At 42.0% G+C, this 22,717-nt stretch overlaps 1 protein-coding gene across 1 annotated transcript in view; it reads left to right on the forward strand.

The window, feature by feature from the left end:
* LOC134540314 (transmembrane protein 132E) overlaps positions 1-22,717 on the forward strand; it is a 140,940-nt gene that overhangs the window by 113,758 nt on the left and 4,465 nt on the right. Inside the window, 9 exon segments of the mRNA XM_063382975.1 lie at positions 4,122-4,360; positions 6,241-6,307; positions 7,962-8,144; positions 11,871-12,062; positions 13,804-14,037; positions 16,096-16,303; positions 18,280-18,982; positions 21,078-21,204; positions 21,262-21,455. Coding sequence (XP_063239045.1) covers positions 4,122-4,360; positions 6,241-6,307; positions 7,962-8,144; positions 11,871-12,062; positions 13,804-14,037; positions 16,096-16,303; positions 18,280-18,982; positions 21,078-21,204; positions 21,262-21,455 — 2,147 coding nt within the window.

The raw sequence follows: 22,717 nt of genomic DNA on the forward strand, positions 1-22,717 counted from the left end.
ATCGATGAGAAATTAAACCATCTTATGTAATTAATCAAATACTAAAATTAAAGAAAGCACTTTACAAATGATTTTTTGCGTTAAATATTTACTGGTACTTTTAATTATTTTTTTTAATCCCGCTAAAAATCTATTTTCTCTCTTTCGACAACCAAGTGAGTAATAACACTCAGTAAAATGTAACTATACATATTTGTTTTAAGTAATCTACACCTGCCATCTGTAAATAACGGTAGGAAATAAAATCACTTTATATAATTCGTTAAAAGAACTTAAAATAAAAAAACACTTTCATTTATTTTAACTTTAAGTATATTGACCACGTTTATATTAGTCCAGTACATACATACAGCCACGGCATGTGTCTCCCTGTGCAGCATTTTCGTTACGGGTGACTAACTAACGACCTCATTCGACTGGAAACTGTAGGTCTGTAACTAAGTGACTAACTGTTCAGTGGGCATTCAGAACCCACGGAAAATTCTCTTGCTAGTGTGCGGTCACAGATTTAAGTAGTTACCTAACCTCACTACTAAATGCCCCTGGCAGGAATATTCCCTTGAATTGTGGTCAAAATATTTAATTGTATCCCCTGAACAAACTTCACTTCTTTTTTTTTGTATAGATTTGTTTATACTAGTTTTATAACTATTTTATTTCAAAAGTTGGCATTTCTGATTAATTTTGCTATGTTAATTTGTATAATTGCGTAATTATATTAGTCTTATAACTCTCGTGTTTAATTTTTCTGTATAATTTTTTATTAATATTATTTAATTGTTTTAATTGATAAAAAAAATACGTTTAATGACGTATACCCCAACTAAAATACACCTGGAAAATTTTTATGTTTGACATATATTTACACACACACACATACATACACACACACAATTTTATTTTAACAAAAAAAATTATATGCACTCTACTTGACGTTAAAGCTAACGGTGTTAAAAAGGGCCAATAAACACGCTGCATTGCGGTAGCTTGGCACTCCTGGCGCGGTCAGCTGAGCAGGGCTGCCACCCTCGGGCGTCGCAGGCAGCCAATTACGGCCCCGCGCAAGCCCTGCACCGCGCCGCTGACCCGGCCTGTGGCGTGTGCTCTGCGTAACAGCCTGCCGTCACGTCACGGACTTCAATTTTTTTTTATTTTTTTTTCGCCGGTCGATGCGCGCCGTTGTTGTTGGCACACCTGCGCGATGCCCCCCGCGCGCCGACGGTCCACGCGATGGCAGGTGTTTCCATATTGCACCGCGTTCTAACGTCCAGTGCTGGAATCGCAATGGCGCGACGGCAAATACGACGCGTCCTAGTTTTTCCTTACAAATGTTCATTATGTGCACCTTTAGTTACACGGCACACATCCAACCTAAAGTACAATTGTTCCAGGGGCGTAACAACAAGGGGGGGGAAGGGTATTTTGCCCCCCTCTGAAACCTTGAAGTGGGGGCAAACGGGGGCAAAGAAAGTGCTGTGTAATCAATCTTTAGATAATAAAACTGTTTAAATAGCACCATTTTCCACCTTGAAATACAAATTTTCCTGTAGGGGGGATCGATGATTCTTTATAAAAAGGTATATTGCCCCCCCCCCCCCTTTGGAAATTTAGTTGTTGCGCCCTTGAATTGTTCTCACACTTTGGTTAACACGTCCGAAATAATGGAAGCAAAAGCCTCTTCAATTCTGTGCCTTGATTCTGGCAAATCATTAGGTAGCGAAGGAACGTAGATACCATCTTTTATGAAGCCCCAAAAGGAAATAATCGCATGGCGTTACGTCAGGTGAACGTGGAGGCCAGCGAAAAAGAGCTCTTGTCGTCTCGACCATTAGGACCGACCCAATGGTCAGGAACTTCAACGTTCAACCACATTACAATGGGAAACGCTCGTTGAACTGAAATCGCAGATTCACTCTTAGCAAATTGCAGAACAAAAAAGGCCTTACGCTAAGGAGTCGCCAATTTGCGTAAGTGAGAAAACAGCAAAGCAGTAGTACTCTTGCATGCGCTTATCTATAGCTGATTGAGTTGCTCTTTGTCACCTTGAACCAACTCTCTAAAATGCTTACAGTTGATACTATTAATATCTGGGACATTCTTTTATGGAGAATACTGTACTTTAAGCAGATTGATCGAGCGAACGTGTCATGTGTCTGTAGGCACCGTACATATTGGCTACGAAATTCCGCTCCTGAGCAACTCCGTCCACGCCCTACCTATATAGTTCCATGCTCTCTCTTTACCGTAAAGGGAATATTATAGTAGCCATTAGAGTGTTGCACGTACGCCGTGCTGTAACAAATTGAGGACATAAACAACATTCTTGGACTTAGTTATTTTCCAGTTGAACCACTAGCGTATGTAGCATCAGTTATGCTATATTATTTAAATACCCATTATCTGAGGTTATTGTATGGAGTAGCAATATGGAGTAAAAATTATGGCTACAATAGCAAATATATGTAAATGCAAATAAATTTAAGATTTAAAATATTTTTTTTTTATTTCAGAAGAAAATTAATAGATAAAAATATGTACCATTTTTTTCAGTCGTCCAAATTTTAATGATTTGTTCTTACCTTGTACAGGGGCACACTGTTAAATTTTTCACCTTAGATTTTCAAATGTATTGTTATCGTCGTAAATTTACGAGTACTAAGTTTTCACTTTAAGCGTGAATCTTCAAGAATAATATGGGTATAGTAAGCAATAGATTCAAAAACTGGTTCATACTACTGCAATAATACTGCTATTGTCTCCGCATGTGTTTACCATGTTTATTTCGAACAAACGAAACACAGATTTTTAAATACCTCTTTTTTTATACGAAGAATCAGTTACCTGAAATTACTAAGAACTCTTCGTTTATTTCAGGCGAATTCTTCGTTGTAAGGACCGTAAATTTACTGTAATTTCTAATAGTCATGCTCGGATGCCTGGAACACACATTGTAATTTGCACTTTTTCCTGCCTTCCACTTTTTTTTTCGGTGGCACTATAAATCACTGTGAAATAAGTTTTAAAAATCAGTTAATGATTTGTTTCAATCACTAAGTTATCAGTGGAAGTCGCTGAACGATCGGGCGGTAGTCACTGAACGATCGGGCGGAAGTCACTAAACGATCGGCGGAAGTCACTGAACGATCGGGTGGAAGTCACTGAACGATGGGGCGGAAGTCACTGAAATAGATCGGGCGGAAGTCACTGAACGATCGGGCGGAAGTCACTGAACGATTGGGCGGAAGTCGCTGAACGATCGGCGGGAGTCACTGAACGATTGGCGAAAGTGACTGATAGATAGATAGATAGATAGATAGATAGATAGATAGATAGATAGATAGATAGATAGATAGATAGATAGATAGATAGATAGAGGTAGAGAGAGCTAAATGTGCAAGCACTTCCTATTGCCAGAAATAAAGTTGCTTTCTACCAAATGACCAAAAAAATTTTTGGCCTAAAAAATCGGCGGAAGTCACTGAAGGATCAGCGGGAGTCAGGGGCGTAGCCAGGGGGAGGGGTGGGTTTAGGGGTTCAAACCAACCCCCCCCCCTTAGCAACCAAATCTTTAATTAATTTCTTATTCATCACTCAAACAAATTTCATATTAAAATTAATAAAAAAAATTACCATTACAATATTTAAATTTAAGTACCGAAAACTGCTAAAAAATAGCACTTTTTCACACCTTAAAATCCAAATTTTCCCCGGGGGAGGACCTCCCGGACCACCCCGGTTCAAACCGGGGGGGGGGGGGGGGCGCATGCTTCTTAACCCTTTTGTTTCATAGTGGTATTTCTATGATACCACTTTATAAATATGTTATTATTTTCAATATTCCAGTGTTATTGCCGAAATACCTCTCGCGTGAGTAAGCCTTGTGCTGCTATCTGGTGATCCTAACAAGAACAAAGCAACATTGGCTGCTTTAATTTTTTTTCCTTAAAAAAGTTACACAATAGATTCTAATTTATTTTTTAATATATTTTTCTGTGTGCCTGAAAGGGTTAACACCCCCCCCGTACACAAATCCTGGCTACGCCACTGGCGATAGTCGCCGTGGGGAATCGGCAGGTCGCAGACCATATACCAGTGTCCCCCCCCCCCCCCCCCCCGCGCAGGTATCGTCGTCGTGCAGCTCGGTGTACGTGGACGGCTCGGAGATCCGCGGCTCGTCCAACGCCTCGGTGCTGGCCAAGTACGGCACGTACACCGGCCTGGCGCGCTTCACCGTCTGGATGCCCGAGTTACCGCTCGAGGTGCACGTGGCCGACTTCCGCCTCAGCCAGGTCAAGGGCTGGAAGGTGCCCGACGACCACCCCAGGTGAGCGAGGCTTCGCTCACATCCATGTCGCGCACAGTCGCGTGCAAGTTGGGACGGGTCTTGTGGAGATCGGCTCAGTGTGTAGTCGCGTGCAAGTTCGGACGGGTCTTGTGGAGATCGGCTCAGTGTGTAGTCGCGTGCAAGTTGGGACGGGTCTTGTGGAGATCGGCTCAGTGTGTAGTCGCGTGCAAGTTGGGACGGGTCTTGTGGAGATCGGCTCAGTGTGTAGTCGCGTGCAAGTTGGGACGGGTCTTGTGGAGATCGGCTCAGTGTGTAGTCGCGTGCAAGTTCGGACGGGTCTTGTGGAGATCGGCTCAGTGTGTAGTCGCGTGCAAGTTCGGACGGGTCTTGTGGAGATCGGCTCAGTGTGTAGTCGCGTGCAAGTTGGGACGGGTCTTGTGGAGATCGGCTCAGTGTGTAGTCGCGTGCAAGTTGGGACGGGTCTTGTGGAGATCGGCTCAGTGTGTAGTCGCGTGCAAGTTGGGACGGGTCTTGTGGAGATCGGCTCAGTGTGTAGTCGCGTGCAAGTTGGGACGGGTCTTGTGGAGATCGGCTCAGTGTGTAGTCGCGTGCAAGTTGGGACGGGTCTTGTGGAGATCGGCTCAGTGTGTAGTCGCGTGCAAGTTGGGACGGGTCTTGTGGAGATCGGCTCAGTGTGTAGTCGCGTGCAAGTTGGGACGGGTCTTGTGGAGATCGGCTCAGTGTGTAGTCGCGTGCAAGTTGGGACGGGTCTTGTGGAGATCGGCTCAGTGTGTAGTCGCGTGCAAGTTGGGACGGGTCTTGTGGAGATCGGCTCAGTGTGTAGTCGCGTGCAAGTTGGGACGGGTCTTGTGGAGATCGGCTCAGTGTGTAGTCGCGTGCAAGTTGGGACGGGTCTTGTGGAGATCGGCTCAGTGTGTAGTCGCGTGCAAGTTGGGACGGGTCTTGTGGAGATCGGCTCAGTGTGTAGTCGCGTGCAAGTTGGGACGGGTCTTGTGGAGATCGGCTCAGTGTGTAGTCGCGTGCAAGTTGGGACGGGTCTTGTGGAGATCGGCTCAGTGTGTAGTCGCGTGCAAGTTGGGACGGGTCTTGTGGAGATCGGCTCAGTGTGTAGTCGCGTGCAAGTTCGGACGGGTCTTGTGGAGATCGGCTCAGTGTGTAGTCGCGTGCAAGTTGGGACGGGTCTTGTGGAGATCGGCTCAGTGTGTAGTCGCGTGCAAGTTCGGACGGGTCTTGTGGAGATCGGCTCAGTGTACAGTCGCGTGCAAGTTCGGACGGGTCTTGTGGAGATCGGCTCAGTGTACAGTCGTGTGCAAGTTCGGACGGGTCTTGCGTATGTCACATTTAAAAAAAAAAAAAATGTAATTTCAGCGAGATTAAAAATTTTCACTTAAAAGTTTTCAGCTACATAAATACCTAAATACTTAGATGTAAGTAAACAATGTGTTAAAAATAAAATTCAATAAACATGGATTTTTTTTTGGAACCCTGATGAAATTTCAAGTAATAATTGTAAAATTCATTAGTTAGTATTAAATAATAACTTCACAATTAGATTTTTACTGAAAAGTGCCTTTTTCATTATGCACCTCAAAATGTGTTAAAAATTAAAATTTAATAAAACATGGAAGATATACAGGTTATATGTTTAAAAAAATTTAACTAATAATAAAACAAGTTTATTTACAAATTAGAACATGTGATTGAATTAATGTGATGAAAATGTTGTGATATTTCATTATTATTTGTTAATGACGCCATAAGAATGGACAGAGAGTCCGCCACGGACGGCAGCGGCGGTGGTTGTCGCGCGGGGAACTGCACCAGGTGCGCGGGTCGCCTGAAGGGGGGAGGGGTGTCGTGTGACATTGCCGCAGCTCGGGGAAGCTGAAGCAGTCGGCGGAGGAGCACCGCGGCGCGCCTCGAGGCTGGAGCAGCGCCGACGACCCTGGCAACGGGCTGCCCGCCGCCTGCAGGATCCGCTTCCAGCAGAGCCCCGTCGAGGTGAGTCGCCGATCACTGGAGACCTGCAGATTTCGCGAAAAGATCTGCACGCCTATTAGACTGCAACAAGGTGTACCCGCAGCAGCGGTTTCTTCCTTGTGATTGGCGGCCCGTCCGCGAGAGAAGTCGTTGCCCTTATTTAACAAAGCCACTCAGGACGCGTTTGCTTCCGCACTGAATCACTGTGATTGGTGGTCGTAACAATCTATATGTGCCTGGAAGAAACTCACCCAATCACGAAACACAGACGATGTTACAGTGTTTTAACTTTCATCTAGTCCCGAAATCTTTTCGCGAAATCGGCATGCCCCATACCAATCACTAGAGACCTGCAAAATTCGCGGATACATTCGGTGATAGGCTAGAATTCAAACACATATACACCTCTTAGATAATTTTTGCCATTGGCTTACTGTTCATCTGGACGAATCTCAACCAGTTATAAACCCTCAAGCAAAGAAGGATCGAATCACAGACAAACCAGCTGCGACGACTTACAAGTCGGCAGCCAATGAACTTGCGTCATTTGCCCGAGTGTACAGGGGTATGTGCAGTCTATACTGAAGGCCATCGAAACCGCGAATTTTGCAGGTCTCTACCAATCACACAGAGAATAAAAGTAACCGACGAGTTCTTCGTAATTTAAAAAATAAAATTAAAAAAAATAACCGAATCCGCGTGGAAACTATTTATTTCCGAGTTGTAAAAAACAAAACAAAAATGTGGTGTGGCTGTGTCACGGACACGGCAGTGTGTTGTACGTGAATACGTGTACATAAAAGGTAATAAATTTTATTTATTTATTTTAACATCATATATATATTCGCTGTAACTATTTTACACTAATGTTTTATACGTGTAATCGATGAATTTTTTGACGAGAGCTGACGATTGAAACTCAAACGAACGTCGTAGCTTATCCGAGTCAAAAGTTATATATACTAGATGGAAATCTCGGAACGCAGCCAAAAACGACCTCAAAATGGCGGCGCTTTCCCTCCTTCACCGCGCGCGATGCGTCACAGTCCTTCACTTGGCGTAACGAATTCTTTGATTCCTTTAGCTATTCAGTGGTGTTTATATGGATATGTATGTAGCTGCAACACCAAACTGTATCCCCCGATTTTGATATCTTTCGTTTTTATTTTTATTTGCCTCCCACAATGGAAGCAGGGCCGGCGCGTTCATACAGGCGAACTATAGGCAACCGCCTAGGGCGCAAAGTAGCTGGGGGCGGCGCAGCACGACACATAACAGCTGATGTAATATGTTTAACGATTATTGAAACTAGATGAAAATGGATTTTTGTAACAGTTTGGAATGTTTATATTGATATAAGTAATTATTTAAAGTCCACGGTGACCTGTTTATGATTAGTAAAAAAGTAAAAAAAAAAACACAAGCCCGCTTACAATTAATTGTTGACAAAATACTTAGGCTTACGTGATGGATTTTGAGGCAAGGAAAATTTTTTTTGTGGTGTCCGGCCCGGGGGGGGGGGGGGGGGAGGGCTTTAAGGTTTTTCGCCTAGGGCGCCAATTTACCTTGCACCGGCCCTGCCCACCGAGGAAGAAATTTCAAAGACGTATTCACGTAAAAAAAAAAAAAAGTAGCTGGTGCACGCTGAGAACGGTGCGCGCTCGTGGTTCCGCAGGTGTACTCCCGCTTCCTGGCGACGGACCACGACTCGAGCCGCGTCAGCTACTTCGTGAACCGCCGCACCTCGCTGCGCGTCACGGACCTGGTGCTGGGGCTGCTGCGCGTGTCGGACCCGCGCATCGCCAGCCTGCGCGGCCGCGTGCTGCAGGGCCGCGGCATGGGCCGCACCGAGGTGCAGGTGCGTCCGGCGCGACTCGGTGGCGCTATCTGTCGGTTGGGCCCGCAACTACTAGCAAAAGCGCGGCCGCGTGCTGCAGGGCCGCGGCGTGGGCCGCACCGAGGTGCAGGTGCGTCCGGCGCGACTTGGTGGCGCTATCTGTCGGTTGGGCCCGCAACTACCAGCAAAAGCGCGGCCGCGTGCTGCAGGGCCGCGGCATGGACGGGAAGCCTACAACTCACATAGTTTCGGTTCCCTACCACGTTCGTGCAACTTCGAATTTCTCTCAAAAATTGAAATTAAAATAATCGAAGGGTTAGGTTAGGTTAGGTCAGTCACAACATGCTTGTTTTAATTGGAAACTTCTGATTTGGCGGCTGAAGTGGCGTTAATACCAAAGCGCAAAACTTCGGAAATCTTCGGAAATTCTTGCAGGGAACCGAAACTACGTGAGTTGTAGGCTTCCCCGGCAGGGACCGCACCGAGGTGCAGGTCAGGGTGTCCACAGTTAGTACTTCCGTACTAGATCTAGTACTTTTATAAGTTTTTTAGTGGTCAAGTACAGATCTAGTACTTTTTTTCTTTAATATAATATTATGACAGTAACTCCAATATGTTTTATTATTAAGCGTAATTATTTTTAAAAAAAACTATGGAATTTATGTGTGTGTTTGGTGGGATATATTTAAGTTAGAGCATTGCAATATCATAATAACTTCCTAAATTGTTAAAATCATAAATTATAATTTAGTACTTTTTTTTCAAATCTAGTACTTTTTTCTCGCCTAAGTTGGTACGAAATATTTTTTCCTTGTGGACACCCTGGTGCAGGTGCGTCCAGCTCTTCTTCGCCCATGGCCCCCATAAGGGTGGGGCTGGGTGGACCCCTGTGTATTTTTAAATGTTTAACTAGTATAATTTTTTTTACAAACTAGATAAACATTTTGAATATTTTATCAATAAAGCTTAGTTTGGACTTACAAAATAGTAACCATGATTATACCCTGTATTTTTGAGGTTAAATAACATTGTAAAAAAGAGTGAAGGTGAGAAATAACCATGCAAATACAATGTAGCACGTAACTGTAAAATTGCGGGGGGGGGGGGGGGGCTGTCTCCAATCCTGAGTTTATGGCTTGTAATGGAATGTGGGGGCCATGCCCTCGCCCACGCCACGGAACGAAGCAGTGCGACTCTTTGCAGTGACGTGAGACGCTATTTGTCGGTTGGGCTCGAAACTACCAGGAAAAAAAAAAACTCCGGCGGGATGTTCTTATACTAGTGATGGGCACCATCGATTAAAAAAAATATATATCGACTGAAATGATAGTACGAAAACGAAACTATCATTAGTCGCGACTAATATTCGATTAAATTAATTAGTTGTAATAGTCGTATCCGCTCGTTGCGTTTGATGGGATTTAGTAGTATGAAAATATAATTCACTTTGAGCTACATTTTCATGATTAAACATTTTCATGATATCATCTCACAAAAACCATGTATCATTTTAGGTAATTTTTTAAAATAAAATTGTTGGTTGAATAATGTTTAGAAAAACCCCTTATTCCAGTAGCATGTTCGCATTAGCGGTTAGAATTTCCTGAAGGGGGGGAGGGGGGGGTCCAAGTTTCAGCTATATTAGGTGGTTAAACTAGTACAAAGAATTCTTTTATAAAAAAATTGAATTAAAAATTCAAAAATTATATTTTTTTTTACTTCCTGGCATATTTTTTAATCATTATTTAAAAGGAAATTTTTATACTTAAAGTAGTCATCAGTCTTTAGACATGATTTTAACGAATAATTAAGTACAAAAAAATTGATTTATATCATAAAAATGGTAGTTAGTTACCTAGCTACATTTAAAATATTGTCCAAATTTGTGAACAATAGATTAGGGTAGCTACATAAAAATACTGAAAACCTGAGTAAATGGCTGTTTAGCTACATATTAAGTCAGTAATTCCTACCTCAATTTCAAAAGATTTTTCAGTATTTCTACTGTAACTAACCTAGCCTAACTAACCAACCACACTGTTTTAAAGTACGTATTTAAAATATTGCTTATATTAGGTGGTTAAACTAGTACAAAGAATTCTTTTATAAAAAAATTGAATTAAAAATTCAAAAATTATATTTTTTTTTACTTCCTGGCATATTTTTTAATCATTATTTAAAAGGAAATTTTTATACTTAAAGTAGTCATCAGTCTTTAGACATGATTTTAACGAATAATTAAGTACAAAAAAATTGATTTATATCATAAAAATGGTAGTTAGTTACCTAGCTACATTAAAAATATTGTCCAAATTTGTGAACAATAGATTAGGGTAGCTACATAAAAATACTGAAAACCTGAGTAAATGGCTGTTTAGCTACATATTAAGTCAGTAATTCCTACCTCAATTTCAAAAGATTTTTCAGTATTTCTACTGTAACTAACCTAGCCTAACTAACCAACCACACTGTTTTAAAGTACGTATTTAAAATATTGCTAACCTAATATAACTAACAATCCACACTATCTTAAAGTATTTTTAATGTATCTGACATAACCTAACCAACAATTCTCACAATATTTGTAATGTAGTATTTAAATGTGTAATCTAACCTTATCACTCATTACAATGTAAACTATTTGTAAAAAAAAAAAAAAATCTGGAAGTATGTACTGCTACATCTTCTTAGGCAATGATTCCAAAACATGTCGCGAAGTAAAAAAATGCATTTTGTAGTTTTTATTTTAATTTTTCCAGAAAAGTGACTTATTCAGAATTGCCGCTTAACTGCTCACTGCGATTACTCTTTCACAATGAACACTAAGAAATTTAACTAAATAAAAACTTTAAACATTCTGATTTACTTAAAGTGGATGTGAAATGGTTAGGTTGGGTAAAGTTCGCATTAAAGCTCATACGAGAACAAATAATTTACTAAGTGAACTGAAAGTTATTAATAAATGGTAATTAGTATCACATATCCTATTGGACTGGTTTGGATTTACCTGCAAGGCAAGTTTTATATTTTACGTTTAATTTTCTATGCAAGTCATGTCTTAAGATGTAATCCAATTATTACATTTTTCGAGATTATTTTCGTAAAATTGTTTTAAGCACAGTAATTATGGTAGTCATAGTTTATATAAAAAAAAAATTTGTATTACTTTCAGCTCTCAAAATTTTATATATGTAGAATTTATTGAAAAGATCTTTGATCATTAGACAATTTTTAAACAATATTACTATTATTTTAGTCTACATCCTTATCATGATATAAAGGTACTGTCCTCTGTTATTTACGTAAACACTGAGCCGGAGTCACACCTTCCAAACGGTCCCCCGAAAAACTTTCGTTTGGCGAGGTAGCCAACTCCAGGTCATTCACAATTGCGGGGCCCAAATATTTTGTTATGGGGCCTCACCGATACCAGAGGGGTATCGAACAGACCTCTGCTCTCGGAAATTTTTTAAAAAATGAGATCTTTAAAAACAACTTTTTTTTCGAGCCAACATGGAACTTAAAATTTTCATAGACGGTACCTATATTGCAGATTTACCTGAAAAAAAAATTTTTATTTTATTTCTCGACAAATTTGGTTTTATTAGATGCTAGATGATCTAGTGCTGGTCAAAAAAAGTTGTACATTGAACGATAGGGAGGGGGCCCCCGTCCGGACGGCCCTGCCGTGGCGGACGGAGCGGGCAGCTGCAGCGGAAGGGGAGCCGGTGCGTGGGTCGTGCGCAGGTGCTGTCGCCCGTCACGGGACGCGTGATCGGCGCGAAGGAGGTGCGCGTGGGCAACGACAAGGTGAGCGTCAGCCGGCTGCAAGTGGAGGTGGTGTCGGGGCTGCAGCTGTCCATCGCGCCCGACGCCGACGTCGAGAACGGCTACGTTGCAGAGACCTCCGTCACCCGCAAGCTGACGGCCCAGTACCAGGTCAGGCCCGTTCTACGATGAGACCAGGGGCATAGCCGTGGGGGGGGGATTTAAGGGTTCAAACCCCCCCCCCCCTCCCCTTAGCACCTAATCTTTATTTAAATTTCTTATTCATCACTCAAACAAATTTCATATTAAAAATTAATAAATTTTTACCATTACAATATTTAAATTTAAGTACCGATAACTGCTAAAATAGCACTATTTTACACCTTAAAATCCAAAATTTCGCGGGGGAGGACCCCGGAGCCCCCGCTTTAATACGGGGGGACCATGCTTCTTAACACCCCCCATACACAAATCCTGGCTACGCCACTGGATGAGTCAAATCATGTAAACGGAGTATCTACAATGGCACACTTGCGGGCAAGGGCGTAGGCAGGGCAGGGCAGGGAGGGGCCATGTCCCCTCACCCCCTCTTCTAAAGAAACTCATTATTAGCTTAAAATAACAAAAAATATGACTCAATTTTGTGACCACTGAAAATGAAAAATTATAAATTAGCCTTCTCTTTGAAACCATATTAGGACACAATCATAAGCAGTAGTACATAGGGTAAGGATATACTTTTTTATTAGTTTTAAAATATTCAGAAATGCATATTAAATCATCATCTTTTGAAAACCTTTTCTGGGGGTGGAACACCGGACCAAGGGGGGAGGGGATTATACCATACCTTTCCCTTCAGACCCCCCCCCCCCCCCCAAAAAAAAAAAAAAAAAAAAAAGACCTATCAGAAATGTATTCTTGGGACAGCTTCGTTTGGCCTCCCTCTCCCACAAATCCTGGTTACGCCCATGCATGCGGACCCGGCATAAGCTCGGCATTGCCCAGCTCTTCCGTTTACGTTATTCCTTCGTGACCAATAGAAGCCGAGTATTTGGCCACGGTGGTGGCCGTGTTTGTTTACGTTTTAAATACGTTTGAAAAATGTTTGAAGCACAAGAATATATAATCTAGTGTTATCCCATTACTTAGTGATTTATTTTTACAAAATATCCAAACCCTGAACACGATTTGTCCTCAGATCACAAATTTTTTATTAATTAAGTTAATTATTCGTAACCGTGAAGTTCAATCTAATTAGTTGCAGTTTGTTAATTTTCCATGCATTGAAGAAGTAACAGATGGATAGCTGTTCCGGAGCTTTTTTTTTTTTTTTTTTTTTTTTTTTTTTATGTTTCTGTGTTATCGTAGAGAGGGCCTAAGGACAGGTGTTTCAAGGAACTAAAAAAAAAAAGCCTGCCACGCTCTTGCAGTCGTGTCTGATCTGCCTGACTGACAATGTTGGAGGCCGTGCTGTCTCATACATTTTTCTGCAGCAGCATGCCACATTCACTTCATCCAACGCATCTGGGTTCACATGATAATACATAATATGTATAGAAAGCAGCGCACATTAGTTTATTATCCATATTTATCGTGACTATGCTAGAAAGCTTTATACAGAATAGAGATTAACTGAAATGTGTGTGTGTGTGTATATACGTGTGTATATATGTGTGTGTATATGTGTGTGTATATGTGTGTGTATATATGTGTATATATATATATATACTGTATATATACTGTATATACTATATATACTGTATATACTGTATATATACTGTATATACTGTATATATACTGTATGTATACATATACTGTATATACAGTATATATATATATATCTCTCTGTCGCTGCCCGCCACCGGACAGAGACAGAGACAGCGACGTGACTCCCGTGCCGGCTGCTGCGCAGGAAGGGCTGCTGGACATAGACGTGCAGTTCTCGGACGGGTCCCGCACGCCGCTGCGAGACGTGGCCTCCTCGGACTACCGCCTGCTTGTCGAGAGCCTGGACCCGGAGGTGGTGGCCTTCGCGCCCATGGCCGCCTCTCGCCACCCGCGCGTCATCGCCGTCGGCGAGGGTCGCGGCGAGCTGCTGCGCGTCGCGCTGGCGCCGGCCGAGGGCTGCCGCGCGCCGTCCCGCAGGGTGCGTTCCCCTCGCCCGTCCCCTCGCCTCATTCTGCCCACTCCGTGCGTCAGAGAGCGAGCTACCTCTTGCCGTCCCATCTCGGAGGAGCATGAGCCACAGTGTTTGCTGGTTGCACCCTCCCGCCCACCTCTTTGGTAACCATTTTGGTTTTGAAAGAAAAATTACAATCATAATATGTTATAAATGGAGACCGGAAAAATTTGCGGGTTCACCGACCTGTAGATGAGCTCCATAGTTCTATACGTACACTCGGTCAGATGTCACCCCACTCTTTGGCTGCCGTCTTGTGAGACGTCCCATCGTAGCAGCCCTGTGATTCGATAAAGCTTTGGTCGTGTGTTTCCTACTGGCCCAGAGTCATCCAGGTGAGTTGTGAGCCAATAGCAAAAGCAGCACTGAGGTATAACTAATTTGTATTTTAACCTTATCGCGAAATGAATTCGCGAATTTTTCCGGTCTCAAGTTATAAAGACTTGTGAGTTCTGTTGCGAAAAAAAAATTTTTTTAACTCACATCTTTGACACCAGCAATTTTAAAATCTACATTGTAAGAAAAAAAAAAAAATCAACAAAAAAAAACATTTTCATGGGATTTTTTTGTTTCTTTCCGCAGAATGCATTGTCTTTTTCTTCTACATGTATGTGTTCACCTCCAATACGCAGAGGGGTACAGCCGAACGGTAGGCAACCAAACTCACTGGACAGTGAAGCAGATTGTGCCAGAGGGAAAAGTGTATGAGAGAGAGTCACCCCTGTTGAATTCAGACATAGCCTCAGTATCGCATAGTGGCAAAACCAAGGAGGAGGGGGGGGGGGGGGAATAACGCTTTTGAGGTCAGGTGCCCCTGTGCCTCTAGGCCGCGGGCTAACAAGATCGAATCCATTATCACTATATTGTAAATTTGTAAACCATGTTTACTAAATAACAAGCCGTTTATGTTAGTGCAGAATATTTGTTACGTAGCTTATTACCAAAATTATGGTTCTAGAGGCCTGTTTAACTAACCTTTTAAAGGGCTATTATTTTTCCAAATTTCGTACTCCCCATATAATTGAGAAGTATTCTGAACCACTCAAAACCCTTCAATCATCTGCTCCTCCATTCCTTTCCCTGGTTACAGAGGACACACACATATTTTGGTCACATATTGTGTTCCTTTCTAGCCAATTTGAATTTTAGCCCTAATTCCCCCCCCCCCCCCCCCCTCCTTTCTTGTCATCTCAAGTGCTGTGAAGTATTATTTTTCAATATCATTACTGATTTAGACATTGAGTTACAAAATCATGGAGTCTTATTTATTACGGAAGCAGAGAAACCTAATTACACGTCTGAAATATTGTATCAGCGTTTCATACGATAAATCTCGCTCACGTATCTCATATAGCTTTTGTCAAGAACTCAATATAAATATGAATCCTGAAACTTCTTTGAACTTTTTAAATATCAATTGATTTGCACAACCTGAGTTTTTTTTTTAAAATTGTTTCATGCCTAGATTAGCTTGATACTGTACAGAAGAGAGGGTTAATTATCATGCGGTGTCTAGTACTTGACGTGAACTTCATACCGAGTTTGTTTTACACGTGTTTTATTTGCGTGCATGAATGTCACTACTGACGGAAGTGCCTGGACGTTGGCACCCATGTGCCGCGCACTGCCGATATCTAGCCAATGTTGGTGCCAGTGATAGCGATTTTATATTCAACATTCAGACTAGGGGCGCAACAACTAAATTTCCAAAGGGGGGGGGGGGGCAATATACCTTTTTATAAAGAATCATCTATCCTCCCTATTGAAGCGTGGGGGGTCCAGGGGTCCTCCCCCGGGAAAATTTGTATTTGAAGGTGGAAAATGGTGCTATTTAAGCAGTTTTATTATCAAAAAATTTATTACACAGCACTTTCTTTGCCCCCGTTTGCCCCCACTTCAAAGTTTCAGAAGGGGGGGGGGGGGGAAATACCCTTGCCCCCCCCCCCCTCTGTTGTTGCGCCCCTGATTCAGACCTTAACGTGGTAAGAATTCGAGCCGAGTTGCACCGCGCGTCTCGGTGTCCAGATGGGCGGAGGCAAGGGGGCAGCGGGAGGCAGCGTGCTGGCGTCGGCGCTGGCCGGCGTGGAGGTGGACTTCTCGGCCGGGGAAACGCAGCAGCGGCCCGACCCGGTGCAGAATGACGGCGGGGGCGGCGGGGGCGGCGGGGGCGGCTCCCACGGCCTGCGCGACGGGAAGCCAGGCCACGACGTGGCGGCCGACGGCATCCACTCAGGTACCCGCGCTCCCGACGGAACGGTGGGACCAGGGCTGAAGGCGGTAGTGTCCTGAATCATTTTGCTTACAATATTACGTTGTTGTTTTTTTTGCTCGTGATTTTAAATAACTTCATAATATAACCATTATTTAATTGTTTATAAAAGGCTTTTTTTATATAAATTTTTTAATGTTATTTGTATGAACTTATTTTTTTTTTAAGTCTCTCCTAGCATGGTACTGAAAGCATGTATTAATCGTGTGACATACAGTTGATTAACCAATCATGTGAAGCCTTTGTCTTCGAAAACTTTATTTTTTTTTTTAATATCATTCATAAATCAATACAAATTTTGGGTTTTGCCAAAAGCATGAAAACCTGAGGTTTTATGTGTTTTTGGAAAACCAAATTTTTATTATTTTATTTATTAAGTACCGTACTAAAAATAATGTGTTTGAAGACTAAGGCTACACATGCCTTTAGCATTACAATACCAATAAATCAATAACAAATTTAACCTCACCCCTCTTAGCCATAGGCCTTCCCGGGAATATAACATATTTGAAAAGTTCTCCGTATATAAATTTAAATAGTAAAATTATTAATTGTTATTAAATTAAATTTAGAATTGTGTGTGTCTAGATTTTTTTAATCATGGTGTTTTTTGAAAAGTTGTAGGTACATAATATGATAAGGAGGTGACTTAACAAAATTATTTGCCCCCCGATCCTTTGTTTCTCTCGACGGCACTGAACCTGGAAAACACGATCAAAGGGTGTCTACATTAAACGTTCAGTTGAATTTTCCTGCAAAACACAACTGCCTGCAATGATAGTTACCTAATTGACGATTCTACGATCGTGTGTTTTCCTTTACATATTAATCTTTCAACAGGAATGATGTAGAAATGATGGGACTTAAAGTGGCAGTGCTGTACCGCAGGGAACTTAAACATAATATTTCTAAAAATTTATTTATTTCAATTATTCTCAATTAGGTAGTCCTTTTTTAATTTAATTTTTGTCCACTATCTTACAATTTTGACTAGATTCTACAAAAAAACTGGATATGAATTGAAACACAGTTCAAAGTTAGTGCCCTTCTTACCTGTCTAAGAGGTCAAACCGAAAATGATTCTTACCCAGTCTCGTTACAAAGCTATTTGTCATTAATGAGCCTTGGTACCCAAGTGTTTTGATACCTGCATAAAAATCGAAAGCCTTGTCTTCTGCCTGCTTTTTTTGTATAATCATAAGGCATGAAAAACCAAACTTTGATTCTGACTCAGCCAAGTCAGTTTTTGATTTTAGGGTTATCACAATGCATCTCAGGCCAAATTTTTGTACATCAAATTACTTGGACCGATTTCTCCCATGCATCCTCTGAAATATCTACTCATTTCCAGGTCAAAAAAATTGAAGACCACCAATATTTAAGATTCAAACATGTCTTACTACTGCCCCACTGCCACTCCATCTCTTTTTGTTGACGAAAAGAGTATGAATATTTCAGATGTGACACAAAGGCTACCTGAGAAAGATAAAATGGTTTCTTTCCAATTGTCATCCAAAAGATGATATTTCTTAGTTACTGCGCAAAAAATATTTACTATCCTACTTATTTAATCAACAGTATGTTAAAATACATAACAGTCCTGTAGTAGTACATCTTAAGCACATTTATGAAATTGAAATATGTTGGAATTAACCCTTTAACCTTGGCTGTTATGATTTAAAAGGTATTCTAAATATCTTAGAAGCTTTTATTTAACCTTGCACAATGTCGTCTTGTTTGTAAAAATATATAGTAGGTTGTAAACATTTTTAAAAAGCTTCATTTTATTTCAGTTAAAGAAAATGTTTGAATTGGTGAATAGAAAACATAAAAATTTTGATTGCAGAAGAAGTAATCAGTTGAACATTTGAAATGAAATTGTTTGGTGACAGCATCGAAATTTCGGAGGATATATTACCGAGCATGTTATTTTGTTGCAGGCATTCAGATTAAAGATGAGAATGACCATGAACCGACTGTGCAAGCCCGCCAGCACCATTCAATTGTAGCCAACGGCATGTCCGCAGGCCCGGGGCCGCGCCACCACGGCGGCGCGCGCATGACGCCGCTCGAGATAGGGCTGTACGTGCTGTTGGCAGCGTTCTGCTTCGCCATTGTGGTGTTCGTGGTGTCGTGCGTGGTGTACGCTTCCAAGTTCAAGCCGCTGCCCGCGGACGACGCGCGGCGGCTGCCGCTGGACGGCAGCGGGCTGTCAAGCGGCCTGTCGGGCCTGTCGGGCGGCCTTGACGCCGGCGGCAAGCGGCAGGAGCCCACCGCCAACGCCCACGACTGGGTGTGGCTGGGGCGCGCCACGCTCGAGCGCTCCTCGGGCCACGTCGTGGCGGGGGCCGCGGTCAGGGCCAGAGCGGCGGCGTCCGCCCCCAGCAACAACAACGTCCCCCTGGCGCCGCCGCCCCCCCAGCAGATGTGCATAACCGCCAACCCGATGGCGGGCCACGTGGTCGGGGAGGAGCGGGCCCTCGGCACGTGCTTCGACAACCCCCACCACGTCGACCTGCCCTCCGCGTCCCCCGCGGCCGTCGACTCCGCGACCTACTGCAAGAAGGAGAAGGCGCTCCCGTCCAGGCAGCCCCACTGCAAGCCGCCGCACAAGGAACTGGCTCCGGAGAAGCTGTGGCAGATGTACGTGTAGTGTCGTTGGCGCTAGGTGCCGGGAGTCTCGCGTCCGACGAACAGCCCTACAAACCAAGCTCACACAGAATTTCATTTTAGGAATTGGGGAAAGAACAAGGGGAGGGGGGGTGGTTTGTCAGCTGTTTACTTAAAATTCTTTCCTTTTGTTGGTGGGAATGATGTTTTTTTTTATTATTTTTTTTTTTAAGGATTTTCCCACCCCCACCTCTTCCCTACCTACAACTGTTTTTTATGGTAGTGTTCGACTTGTAGCTGATAAAAGCTGTGTGAGCAGCATGTTTTGGTGTAGTAACATAAGCTATAAAGAGATTAGTTTTACTTATTTGTAAATGAAATGACCTACAGTATAAAATTACAATTTAAAAGGTCAATCTAGAGAAATAATTAATAATACCTTAAAAATTTTAAAATACAATTTTAAATATAACTTGTCGAAGTCAATATACCTCAGCTACCGTCTTATGATTAAGTTGATATTTACTTTAATTTCTATTCTGTGTTATAAACAACAACTTCAATGACTAACTGAAAGTGTAGAGACTCAAATATGCTTTTTGTAATTGAGCCTGATTGCATGATCCTGTAAATATAGATTATATGTTGCACGATGCTTGCTGCTTTAATTTAGTACGTCGGAATAGCCCCGACGTAACAAAAACTCTGAAATACCTTTTTAAACTAATTATGTCAGGTCTTGTGGAAATTTTTTATATTCATATGGCTTTTAAAACCACAATTCATTGTTATGTCACAAGTTTGTTAAGTACAGGAACTTTTAACGTACTAAATTAAAGCATCAAGAAACATGTACCACAGAATAAATGTATACAGGATCATGTGCAGAACTTTTACCATACATAGGTATGATAATGACTTTTTAAGATGTCAGAAATGCATTAAAATAGCTGTTTAAGGGACTGTTGTTATTATCCCATTTCCTTCCCCCACGTCCCCAAATTTTGTACTGCCCATTTAACTAACCAGTTATCCATACCACCTGAAACTCTTTGAGTATTCGCCCTCCGCAGAATTCAAACAAGCTGAGTCCACCACTGATTCCGCCCTGATGATGCGTCATGACAGGCTGAAACTCGGGGTGTCTGAAATTCAACACAGACACGGCCTCGAACCTTAAATTGAGCTATGTAACTGAACTGTCACTAGATGTCATATCACAAAATATTGTAATAGGGACAATATGGGAAACTGGTAAGAAATACCCAAGACAAGTGATGCCAGCGAACCTGGCGGTGTGGAGTATACCTACGTTTTTTAAGTGCGTGAAACTAGTTTACAGTAGTAATGCAGTAAATACCTAGTCTCGCGCTTCGTCAATGCTGATTGGCAAGAGTTTCCCATATTGTCCTAATACAATATCTGATATCACTAAGAATAAATGGCTGGTGTATTGGATAAAATTGGTAAAATAAGTACGTAGATACAAGTTTGTTGCTGACTTGTAAAAATTAAAAATATACCCACAAGGTATATGTATGCTCTGCACTTCCTGACGTATTCCAAACACAAAGATAAAGCTTCTTCATCTTAGTTCAGGGATGTGCCAATTCATCAAATAGCCAATTTCGGTTTATTGCAGTAACACAGAAACATATATATGTAAGTATGTGTGTATGAATATATATTACACATATATTTAATAATACAACAAATTGAAGTCAAGAAATGATAGGATAAATAAGAAGTGAGCATTTATTTTCCTGCTATGCATTGTACATTTCTTTTATTACATGAAGTACACATTTTGTGGAATGCATAATAATTCTGGAGGTGATAGGAAAAAAAACTGATTTTTTCAGAAATCTTATTCTCTGCAGTTATTAAGGAATAGCTTGCGAAAATAAACATGTAAACTCGCGGGTTGCGATGAATGATTACGAGAAAATATGTTACATTTCCACATTTTATTAAAGTCTTGATTCAGTGAAAAACTGGCAGATTTATATTTTTGCTCATGCATCCAAACACATCCCTATCTTAGATACTACAAACATCATATTTTGAGAAAACTGCGCGTGCAAGCTGTTTCTGGAAACTGCACCGAATGTTGTTTGCCGTTTCGCAGAGCTTCCACGCCGCCCCCGCTGCCCCCTCACGGAGTCCTGCCGGAGAAGAAGACGGGCGACGCAGCTGCAGAGGCGGACTGCGAGTACAAGCCGCCGGTCCCCCCTCACCGCAACATAGGCGTGACGGCGCGCATCGGCCCCTCGCGGGCGCAGCCGGGGCCCCTCCCGGGGTTCCTGCCCCAGCTGGGGGCGGCGCCCGCCCGCCGCCACCACCATCACCACCACCACCACCGCCACCGCGGCGGCGCCCGCGTCCAGAGCGAGGAACCCCGGCCGGAGGGCGGCCTGCCCCCGGAGCTGCAGCTGCCCCCGAGACAGCTCCCCCGCGACGACGCAACCCCGCAAAGCTACCACAAGCGGCAGTCCAAAGATGACAGGTCAGTACCGTTCTCCGTCTGCTCGTTGTACAGACTCCGCAGCAACCGGTAACCATTTAACCACTAGGTTTACTTAACATTAGAGGTGGGATGATACATTTTCGATACTCGATTCTGTATTGTTTTTTCAGTTCGATACTTTCTATACTTTCGATACTCCAGGGGGAAATATTTTCCCATTAAGTAACAATTATTACACATAACATAAATTAGTTTTAAACTATATAAATTCCCTCTTTATTACAAAAATACAAACTGCAAACAACTTTAAAGACTAGAATATAAAAATCAATATAAAAAATAGAAGTGAAATACAAAATGAGAAACAGTGGCCTTACAAAATGTTATGAAGTCCTTTCTTGGGAGGGAGGGGGGGGGAAGTCTCCAAGCCTAAATTAGAAATATAAGAAATTAGGCTATTGTAAAAAGAAAATCAGAAATTTTTGCTTGTTTGTTTAATTTTACAAACAACTTTATGCAACAGAACAATTTTCAATAAAATTTTAACTTGAGAAACGTAAATTACAAAACAGTCCGATCGTAAAGAAAACAATAACAAAAGGGTATATTCAGTTAAAAGATTAATGAATGCACAAAATATGAGATCCGTGCCTTCGTAAAGCGCGTGCGCCATTTTTATAATCATTGCTAGTTTGCGCCACTAGTCTCGCTTGGTGCAGGCCATAGATGCTAATAGCGAAGTGCACATTCTTCCTGATTCTATCCATATCTATGGTGTGATAAAGTTATTTTCTTACGTTTGCAAAGTTAAACAATGAACGTTTTTCAAAATAAAAGCATTAAAACGTAGTTTATCAGGAGAAATATAACATACAAATTTGTGAGTTTTAGGTATTTTCCGCTTCGTAAAAACGTATGAAACGGGAAATTAATGATTTTATAAGTGTATTTTCCGGGAAAGTAAACCATTGTAAATGTAGTAGGTACTTTCGGCGGGACCAAAATTAATCGGCGTATGACACGGGAAAATGAATGAAACGGGAATGTATCATCGAGGTTCTGCTGTAGTTGTATTTTGTACGATGGCGACTCAAAACTTAATTCAATACAAATGAACAAGCATTCCGATATCGAAAAAATGTATTGAACTTACAGTTTCGATACTCGATGCTATAATTAGTGAGATCATGCAGTGGCCAAATTCGAACATACTTTCATGGTCGGGGTACAGTATCGTTGCAGATAGGGATGCAAACGATACATCGATGTTTTCAAAACATCGATGTATCGTTCATGAAACA

The sequence above is a fragment of the Bacillus rossius genome, chromosome 16 (assembly GCF_032445375.1).
Source record: "Bacillus rossius redtenbacheri isolate Brsri chromosome 16, Brsri_v3, whole genome shotgun sequence".
Classification (NCBI taxonomy): Eukaryota; Metazoa; Arthropoda; class Insecta; order Phasmatodea; family Bacillidae; genus Bacillus; species Bacillus rossius.